Raw genomic sequence first — 10,892 nt, 5'->3', positions numbered from 1 at the left:
GCTAAACTGTCCTGAGTAATAAATCAATAGCGGGAGCAGATTGCATTAATGATTGATGAGAGGGGCTTTGCTCTTTAAAGCTGTATTTATGGGATTGGTTCAGAGGATGCATTGTGTTGCTTTAAACTAGTGACAGCAAATCAAACACACATTCATTGACCAACTCCGGGGGAAGTCAGTGAGGGCATGCACGGGTTCAAAGGTCGCCAGCCACTATCGACCAGAGAGTCCTACATTTACTAGAGAGCTCAGCTGTTCCTAGGGAAGCACTCACAATTATAAATGACGCTTCGTTTGATGATGGAAACATGATTTTGAACACTAATAATATTTTTCCCTTTTGAGCGTCATGTTTCCTGTGTGTCTCCACGGCGTTGGTGCGTTGTCGATGCCGTCTACAGTAAAAATGTACAGGTTTGATTTCTGTTGCCACAGTTGAACTGAGCCATGATGCAATATCGCTGAAAACTCTTGAAATAATATCTGGAGGAAATCTTTCATTATATAGGCGTATGAAAATATAGTAACTTGGTGTACAATGAAAGTCTCACTCCGAACAACACTCATGTGCATTTGTTTTGAACACATTAATGCCAATTCACCAATTTGGTAAATGAGATTGGTCAATGAGCTTGAATGGTATGGGTTACATAATGCACAGTGAATGAAAGCTACGAAATGCTGACATTTAGCTAGGTCTAAAACAGTCAGTACAGTCATTCAAATCAACAACTCATCAGGGCAATCGTGTTCAAATTGGAAAATCAATCAGCCAGGATCAATAGATGTTGACCTCTGACCTATTGGTCAAGCCGGGGAGACCCAACCCAGAGTCAGTTAAATAAATGCAATAACATCATATTTTTCCTGTCGGTGCGCGCACACACACACACACACACACACACACACACACACACACACACACACACACACACACACACACACACACACACACACACACACACACACACACACACGCACACACACACACGCACGCACACACACGCACGCTACCCTTTAATCTCTCTCTTCCTTTATTTATTTTTCTCTTTGCTCAATATAAAGCAGAAGATTAGACTCTATTCTAAATATAACATGGCAGAAGAATGAAACGACCAAACACTTTAGAACAAACATTACATGAATACTGTTGATATACATCGCCCTCTAGTTGTGAGTTTCTAGTGTTCTAAGGAAAATATCCCATCTTTAAAGAAAATATATATATTTCTCCTACCTAAATATATGATTAAGTAAATGAAAACTACTCTTTAAAAACGATTCTTACAGAAAATAAAATAAATACTATGGATGCAATAAACAATCGATGCTCAGTACACAAAAGGCATTATATCATAACATTTTTAGTTAGTTTTATTTTTTTTTATGCTGTACTTCTTATCAATCATAATTTTTTAACATATTTCCTCTACTCAGCAATCGAAAAAGACTCAAATGTTGCATGTTTGTGCTGATGAGAGCACACACCTGCCCTTCTCAATGATTCATCACTGGCTTAATCAATCACACTGGTGATGGCGGCCGACTGATTGCGGTGATCGGCTGAAAGAAGGACGTCCGAGGTCAGACAGAAGTCCCCAGGGTGACGTAAACACCCCAGGGCCATATCATTTCTGAATTAGGAGCCCGGAGAGACCGTAGATCGGTGGGTTTGCATTGTGTCAGCTAAATAAACACATGCAGCGTTGGGACGGGAAACAAGCCGTCAGACATAATGTACTTTGTCCGAAGAAAGAGAAACCACAATATATTGCTGTTGGTGATGTTCATAGAACCAAGCGCTAACAATGGCTAGGTTAACCCATTCCCCGTATACTAGACAGATAGCTAGGATAATATGCTACAACATGCTAAGTACTATTTTTAAGTGCAAGGAAGTACAACATACAATAAGTCGGTACATGGAATTCCAGGACGTACAACATACAATAAGTGTGTAAGAAGGGTGTGTGAGGCTGAGGTCAAGAGAGAGTCAAGGTGAACTCTGAACAAGTGAGTCTTGTGACCACTGTGCCCGTCCAGGAAGTGGATGTGGTGCTGTTGCATTTAAAACACCCTGGGGGCTGGACTGGTCTTGGAACAGTGAGGCAGCATACAAGAAGACTGTATTTCCTAAGGAGGCGTGGGCCCTTCAATGCCTGCTGGACAATGCAGTAGCCTACATGGTCCACTAGTTTGTGGTTGACTCAGCGACCAGAAAGCGGCTGAGAAGAGAATGGTGGCCAAATTGCTGGCCATCATGGAGGTCGGGCATAGGAGTAAGGCGTAGTAGCACCATCTGGTGGTAACTCGTGATATTGCTCCCCAGTGAGGGAGGTGCGTGTAGAACGTGTAAATGAGACGTGGTGCTCATAGCAGGTGTAATGAAGATAACACCAAAACCTCCTGATCCATGCAAGTCGATAAAGATGGCAAAAACAAAGATCCTGACTGAATGCTCATTTGACAAAGTCCTGAATCCTGGGCTTTAGCTGTATTTAGAAATTACATCAATCGATCAAGTCTAGATTAAATTCACTGAAAGCTGCATATCTCTCTGGGTTTATATAATCCAACTGAGCGTTATTCACCCCTTTTTTCTATGAAAATGGGCTGAAAATGTTATCGGTCATCAGCGTGTTATCTCCGTGGACAAGCTTGCATGTTGGTGGACCCACCTTAATCCACCCCTTATAGTCCGCTATGAAGTTGGTCAATATGGCAAAAGCACGAAATCATAACCGTAAAACGTGTGCATTTGAAAAAGTATTGGTTTAGAAAAAGGCAGAGGGCTTTTCGGCGGTAGTGTGGTCAAGGTAAATAAAACCCCAACGGGGTTAGATAAGGCTATTGTATCCCTCAGTTGTTCTAAGTTGTCATAATTCTCAGTGCTGAAAGTAAGGATCTTGAAACGCCGCACAACTCCCCTCGGTCTCAGTCTCCTCCCCTGAGAACAGGCCGTGTTGTCATTTACTGTAGAAAGGCGAAGACAAATACAAAGAAAGGGGAATTTAAACGTAGAAATTAAAAACAAGAAGGCTAAAGAATATGAATTGTAGAGCCCAAAACTGAGAACTACACCTAAAAAGACTAGCCTATATTATCACAAAACGGATGTCAGAGGCTAAAATAAGCGGCCCAAATGATTTATCAATTTTAAGATACGTGCAAAGACACCCGTACGAACACAGATGTTCTTGTCATAATTCTGAGATTTTAAGATAACTTCAATAAATGTGAAAAAGGATCCGGCTTCAACCCCACGTAACTCCAACAAAAACGCAGCGCGCGTATTGATTTGATAAGTGTGCGGCTCTCAAAAACTAAACTTAACAAATCACTACGCGCGTTCCTTCCCTGCTCAAAACATCCGCGGTTTGGAACTACTTGAGAGTGGACTGATCCCCGGGTCTATGCTGTAGACATCATTAACATCAGATTAATATTAAATTCCTAATCATAGAACGAGACGGGACACGCTAAAGTCGTAAAATGATGTGCATGAAGTTATTGCTCTATTAATATAATAATAAATTGATAGCGTGGTGAAGATATGCTGGTCTGGTGGTTGCGTAACCCAGGGAAGGAGAGGAGAGGCAGGAAAGGGATTTCCGCAGCGAAGCCCTTAGGACGGGGAGTCGAGGAAACAAGCAGCCTGGGGGAAAACGCTGCAAAACCGACTCGTAAGAGAACGCTGCACTACAAACTCAAGAGAGGACGCTCCAAAACAGAGTCCGGAGCAGCAGCACTTGGCAGAATATGTCCGCAGACACGGTAACTTGAGTTGGTTTTGTTGTTTGATACCGGAATTAATGAATGATAGGATACTGAAATGTGCTGTGCTCTCCCAAAAAAAAAAGTGCTTTTACAAAAGTTTCATGTTCTCTAATAGTTAACGTAGATCTTCTAGGTCGGAGTAGTTTTAGTTTAGTTTAGTGGAGTTAGTTTAGAGTTGGATTTCATGTCGGCGTCCAACTAGGCTACCACTGCCAGTCACTGACCTGTCAAACAATCATGTTCAACTCTGTCAATAACGGGAGGCAAACAACAAATAGACTACGTCAAATATTTTTTGGCTTTTCAAATAAGAAGAAATATCACTCTGGCATCGTTAATATTTATTTATCCATTTATTTACTTGGTCATCTTTACCTCAGACCCCGCGGCCTCCTCGGCCGACTCTATCGGATTTCCACGGAGTCTCAATGGTCCATTACTTCACAGACAACTGGGAGAAGGTCCAAAACTTTAAGGCCAGACCAGATGATATCCTCGTCGCAACATACCCAAAAGCAGGTTTGTGTAAAATAAATCCGAGGACGTAATGAGTTGGGTGATTAGGCCTCCATGGTTCAGTTCTGTGACCTAATTCTTATCCCCTTTATTCATTACAATGCCACCGTAAACTCATTAACGCCGTCTCTCCCTCTCCGTGTTTTTTTCAGGAACTACATGGGCCTCCTACATTCTTGACCTTTTGTATTTTTCTCTGAGACAGCCCGATCGTATGACATCCGCCCCTATTTATGAGAGAGTACCTTTCCTGGAGATGCAAATACCAAACTTCATGACCGGTGAGATTGTGATTATTTTGAGGATTAGTTATTTTAATAAAAACTAGATTGTATTTATACGTTTTCTCTATTTATGTTTTGATAACTCACATTAATTAAGGGGAAAGTGTGTGGCTCTGATAATAGGCCTAAATCTTAAAATATTCAGACGCAGATTATTCCTTTTGTTGTTCAATGTCTTGCAATAGTGTAATGTAATTTACAGTAGCATCAACCATGATTACTGTGAATAAGTTAAAGAGCAGTTGAGTTTTCATCTCTCCATGTAGGAACCGATTTTGCCGACAATCTGGACACTACTCCTCGTCTCATCAAAACACATCTACCTGTCCAGTTGGTTCCAAAGTCCTTTTGGGAACAGAAGTGCAGGGTACGATGTTTAATTTCAAATCTCAAAGGGCGCACATGGCACAATGTACTTTACACTGAAATCTGAAGCTCTGAGCTCATGGTGCCACAACATTTGACAAAAGGTTTTAAGTAGGGTCCAACCGATTCAACGACCTGCCGATTTAATCGGCCGATTATAGCCTTTTTGAAAATAATCAACATCTGCCAAAAAGACGCAGATTACAACCGATTTTTTTTATTTTTTTTTATTTAAATGTTATTGCGCTTAGTATCCTGCAGATTGCGCTCCTACTCGCCTTGCTAACTAACAACTTTAGCTGGAGTAAAAAAGAGAAGATTGAATTTTACCGTACAACATGAAAGCACGCTCACCTCACCAATGTACACAAGACGCGTTGTTTGAGCATGTTGTGCCTGTTTTTCTTTAGGTCCCAGGCCATGTTAATTTGTTATACTGTAGACTCTTAACGGTGAGACTGCTCAGCACGCATGTGTTAGTCACTGCTCACGAGCGCAGCACATTGGGAGTTAGTTATTTATTTTACATTACACTAATTTTTGACTGTATATGTATTCTAAAACACTCAAAGGTTCTGCCTTCAATTCACATATTCGTCACAAGTGTTTAAAGTATATTTAAGGTTCAAAAACTAAGTTTTATATGCTTTTTTTTGTTTTGTTTTTAATCGGCCGATTAAATCGTAATCGTAATTTTTCTCTGAAAATAATCGGCATCGGCACTCAAAAATCAATATCGGTCGGGCCCTAGTTTTAAGTAACTGTTAACTAAATTTCACCTCATTAAATTGACTATACCTTAGCAATACATTGTCAATCAAGTAAATACTTCAGCTTTATTGTGATCAAAGAAATTCAACATTTTACTGTAATAGTAGCTTCTTTTTTTGTGTGCATTGATTCATCTGTGTAGTTATTTACAAAAGATGCCTTCACCAATAAAGATCAAACACATATCGTTTCATGATGGCGAACTGAATGCAGAAACCCTAATGGGACCTCTCTCTACAGGTGGTGTATGTGGCCCGTAACGCTAAAGACAATGCTGTGTCTTATTTCCACTTCGACCGCATGAACTTCGCCCATCCAGAGCCAGGAGACTGGAACAGCTACCTCCAGAGATTCATGGATGGAAAGAGTCAGTGGAAAGCATATCAAAGCAAAGTCTACACACACAACCCAATATAAATAGGCTACATTCTCCTATGCTTCACCTTCCCTAGAAGTTGTTTGATGGATTCCTGTCGGTTTTCTAGTGGTGTTTGGATCGTGGTATGACCATGTGACCGGCTGGTGGGAGAGGAAGCAGTCATGTCCTGAAATCCACTACATGTTCTTTGAAGATATGGTCGAGGTAAGCAGTGCTTGTGTGAGAGCAGCACTTCTAAATCAGTAGAACCTAGAGGGTAAAGCATTCACGTGTGTGTGTGTGTGTGTGTGTGTGTGTGTGTGTGTGTGTGTGTGTGTGTGTGTGTGTGTGTGTGTGTGTGTGTGTGTGTGTGTGTGTGTGTGAGCGCACACGTGCGTGCGGTTCAACAGGACACTGGACGAGAGATAGAGAAGTTGTGCTCCTTTCTGGGTCTGGGTTCGACAGCCGAAGAGAAGCAACAGATCCGAGACCTGGTGCAGTTTGATACCATGAAGAAAGATGACATGGCCAACTACTCAACGGTGCCGGTGATGGACTTCAAGGTCTCTCCCTTCATGAGAAAAGGTAATAGAAGACGAATTTAAAGTTTGACGTTTATTTTGTCCTCACTCTTGACTCCTCCTCTTCATTTAACAGGGAAGGTTGGTGACTGGAAAAACCACTTCACTACGACCCAGAACGAACAGTTTGACGAAGACTACAAGAAGAAGATGAAGAATACCACCCTACAGTTCCGCACTGAAGTTTGAAGGCTGGCAAGGCTTCTCCCGCATCGGGATTCACCTGAAGGAGGAGGAGACATGTTGGAGCTACAACGACATAGAGAAACAGTGCCCAGCGGGCCTAGATAGATCGATCACTTTTTATAACGGCTTTATTCAGATTTGGAGAGCTTTTCAAACACATATGATCAACAGTCCCACGCGACAATAAACGATCTTATAAGAAATACAATTGACTGTCGAGTTTATTTTTTTTGTATGCTTAGAATCAATAACGTCGTATATTGGGGAAAGATAACAAGCGAACAAGTCTTGTTTACGTACAATTAATAAATAACTTAAAATGTTATATTAAAAGTAGACCAAAATCAACACATTTCTGAAGGTTCCCTTCCTATCTGCATACATTCACTGACCCTGACGGTCACTCATAGATTATGATAAATGTGTTAATTCCTTGTACACTTTGAACACTATTTTTGATGAATACAACTTATTTGTGACTTGGCCCCTTACTACATTGCACATGGCTGTATCATGTGCATTCTACTTAGTGTTTATATTATCATAATGTATACCTTTTATAGCTTTCAACCTCCCTGGAGATAAAGCGTTGGCCTTCTTTGGTCTAAAGAGAGTGGATATCAGTTTCTGCACTTACTCATCCTGTATCCAGAAAATGTTACTGAATTCTTGTCCCAAATTCACAACGTGTTGCCAGGAAAACAAATACCAATGAAGCACTTTGTTATTTACTACTCTCGACTCCTGATGGTTTACGGCCCACTTATTTACGTGAAGCGAAAAGGAAACGGTATTTTAAAAGATCGCACAGGTCGTCTACGACTACAATAGCATCGCAAAAACACCAGCCAGAAGATCAAACAAGGCAGTGCTTGGATGAATCAAACACAAGTTCAGCCAGATTACTGCAATGTGCAGAGTTGGTTTCATTGCCTGCACCCCCTGTTGCTATTGGCTCTGCCTTGCTGTCAAGACTTGGGCAGAGTCTTGGTAGATCGCATTGTCAAGCGACCTATAGAGTAGGCCTATACATTATAAGAACAAACATGTTGGCCATGAATGCTAAATGTAATGGATTGAACCAACACTGCAAAATGTGATATGTTGATTAATTTGTGCCAGCTGTGCTGTGCTGGCACTGTTGAGTTGTACACGTTTAAATTAATACCTAGTCCTATTTTCAGTTCAACTGTAAGTACAATGTTTGTCCTGCAGATGGCGCAGCCGTGCTAGTTTTAGAAATTGACAGTCCTCATTTATTTTGCTACCGCTATTACCTATACTGTTCCTAGGCTTACTCATCTATAGTGTCGATCACTACAAGACCAAATTATGAAACTGCAGCAGAGCTTAAATTATGCAGTTCAAAAATTGATATAATTCATCATAACCAATCGATTGGTCAAACCTCGATGGCTACCTCATGGTTGTCCCTTATTGCAGATTAATTTATCGGATTTGTGGATGTGTGTATAGAGTGGTTGGGCAACGTCAACCACAACCGTGCTATCCTATAACTATCCCTTCCTAGAGCGTTGATCCATTATGACAGGTGTTCTTCAATGTCTTGCAGTGTAACTTTTTTATTCTGTCTATTCATTGACAAAAAATGTAATGCCCAACATTTGTGTTTTGGGGTACTATCTTTCAAAAACAAAGTAAATTAGAGCTATCATGGAGGCAAAAGGTAAAAGGACCAATAAGCCTTGTGCTGGATGCACACACTGACACACAGACACGCACACGCACACACACACGCACACACACACACACACACACACACACACACACACACACACACACACACACACACACACACACACACACACACACACACACACACACACACACTGTGCACACGGGCAAACTCATTCTACTCTGCTACTTCTCCACCCGTTATATCCTCTACTCTCTTCTATGCCACGCCCCCTCGTCCCGCCCATTCTGTAAACCTTAAACCTCTTCGTCCCCCTCCTCATGTCCTCTCGCCAGCCGTGGACCCCTTCACCCGGGCCCCACAGCTTCCCTGTCCCCGCCTGACTGGAGCGGTTTAGCTGAGGACACATGACGCTTGCATAACAATCGTCTTTGACCGAGGCGGGGGAGGAGGGGGAATGAATGCATGCATGCATCCGCTGGCGGTTCAATACGAGTGTGTGTGTGTGAGTCATGTGGAGTGGATGATCCAGTGTGCGTGCAGGTAATAAAGAATGAGTCACGAGCGGGGATAGTATGTCACGTGTAATTACCGAGCGGATTAAGTGGCGGGCCGTGTCATCCTAGTGGATCGACCTCGAACGGCGAATAGGCATCCGTGTTGCAGGGCATTCAGGACACATAATGTTACGGCCTATGTCAGTTGTTTTTTGTTGTTTTTGTCAGAGATGAAGATACACGTTTTGGGCCGAAGACAGTGTTGCCAGATTGTGCCAAATTTCCCTATAATAACTCAGAATGCGTGATCACACGGTCCTCATCAGTAAGGCCATGAATCTTCTATAGGCCTACTGCTTTAACAGAAAGTCTGACACAAGGCGTGAATGAACCCGCTGTCACACGGAGTTAGCGTCCAGTGGCGGCGCTGGGCTATTTAAAGCCCTCCGCTCGAAGCCCCCATTCCCCTTTCTGAGCAGTAACGTCTCGAATGCGGCTCTCTGTCTGTCAACTGTCTGTCAATCGGTTTTGACTGTCACCCCGTCCACGTAGCACGCGCATGCAGTTCCTCGAATATGTTCATGCACTCTTGACATCTGCAGCATGTTTCCAGTCTGTCTGTCTGTCTGTCTGTCTGTCTGTCTGTCTGTGTGTGTGTGTGTGTGTGTGTGTGTGTGTGTGTGTGTGTGTGTGTGTGTGTGTGTGTGTGTGTGTGTGTGTGCATGCGTGTGTGTGTCTCTCTGACATCTGCATTAAACATCTGTTTAGATGAACTGAACTGGATGGGTGGGGTGGGGGGGGGGGGGGGCTTGGGGAGGATTTTGATTGGTGGAGAGCAAACCTGCTTGTTACATCATCTCCTACCCAACAACCAAAACAATTTAAATACAAAAAACAACTACATCCAGGCTTGCTGAACAATGGCCCCCACATAAAATAATCTGTAGTTTGCTTAGCAACTGTTTATTTGTGGCTAACCCCGCAGAAAAACAAGAAGACAGCATGCTTTTCATCAAAAACTCAAATGTTATGAAACCGCATGGAATCTAGTATAATCTATAGGTTAAAGTAGTGACATCTAGCGGTGAGTTTGCAGATTGCAACCAACCCGTTAGATGGCCTGCTCCCTTTGTATAAGTAAAGGGCTTAATAATAAGCAAACGACTTTTATCTTCATTGGATTTTGCAAAATTAAGTATGCTAAATCCTTCACACGATGATTTAAAGGTGCTTGCAAAATGGCCGTACCCCTAGGGTGTGTTTGTGGGCACAGGTTGGGTCTGTGTGCAAGTTATGCTAAACTGAAGCCTGTAGTTCCTCAGGTCTATCTCCTGGGTTCTTTGTGATCGGTGAGATGTTTGGGTTGATTTTCTGGGATCTCCTCCCCTTTGCAGAATGACCTCCGACTTTTTAAGCAACCCTATTTTACCTCCAGGTGTGATGAGTTGATTAGCCATTTCATAATGAACCCCGTAGTGACATCACACATGGACCCCCATATGATGGACAACAAGATTAGCCCTCCAGTTGGCACGGTCCATTTGGTAGGCAGGCAGGGGGATCTACTGCACAGGTGGGTGATCATACTGCCATGGATCAGGAAATGGCTAGTCAGCACTATGAAATAGGGGCCTAAAATGATTTCCATTCCTAATAATCAGTATTTTTATATATACAATTATCAATTGTATTTTCTTCTCTTCTCTTGTTTTGCTTTACCGTGTCCCTCATGCGTCTTTGCGTAGAGTCGGTAAACGTTGTCTGTGGCATGTTGCTTTAAATCTTGCCGCCGTAAAGGATTATGGGATACCACTATCTCCTTTCCTTTCAAAAAGGTTGCTCAGGAGTAACCTATGCTAAAGGAGGGTTAAAGGATGCAACAAGGCTCCTTTCCTAAGC

General features: G+C 42.4%; 1 protein-coding gene across 2 annotated transcripts; it reads left to right on the top strand.

The window, feature by feature from the left end:
- Positions 1-3,361: 3,361 nt before the first annotated feature.
- LOC115558959 (cytosolic sulfotransferase 3) lies at positions 3,362-7,047 on the top strand. 2 transcript variants are annotated; one of them, XM_030377530.1, is made up of 8 exons: positions 3,362-3,774; positions 4,158-4,296; positions 4,446-4,574; positions 4,844-4,944; positions 5,955-6,081; positions 6,200-6,297; positions 6,483-6,635; positions 6,730-7,047. In XM_030377530.1, the coding sequence occupies exons 1-8, from the start codon at positions 3,760-3,762 to the stop codon at positions 6,805-6,807; spliced, it is 840 nt and encodes a 279-aa protein (XP_030233390.1). In that variant the 5' UTR covers positions 3,362-3,759; the 3' UTR covers positions 6,808-7,047. The 2 variants fall into 2 exon arrangements, with proteins under 2 accessions (XP_030233390.1, XP_030233383.1); XM_030377523.1 differs by having other exon boundaries at positions 6,483-6,657.
- The last annotated feature ends 3,845 nt before the right edge of the window (positions 7,048-10,892 follow it).

This window comes from Gadus morhua, chromosome 2 (assembly GCF_902167405.1).
Source record: "Gadus morhua chromosome 2, gadMor3.0, whole genome shotgun sequence".
NCBI classification, from domain to species: domain Eukaryota; kingdom Metazoa; phylum Chordata; class Actinopteri; order Gadiformes; family Gadidae; genus Gadus; species Gadus morhua.
Note: the sequence above shows the minus strand (reverse complement) of the source record. Positions and strands in the feature narration are given on the sequence as shown.

What these genes read in the sequence shown, in the direction of transcription:
- LOC115558959 (XM_030377523.1), top strand. An exon ending in TTTGGGAACAGAAGTGCAGG is followed by an intron (nt 4,945 to 5,954) that starts GTACGATGTTTA and finishes CTCTCTCTACAG; the next exon opens with GTGGTGTATGTGGCCCGTAA. An exon ending in TCTTTGAAGATATGGTCGAG is followed by an intron (nt 6,298 to 6,482) that starts GTAAGCAGTGCT and finishes GCGGTTCAACAG; the next exon opens with GACACTGGACGAGAGATAGA.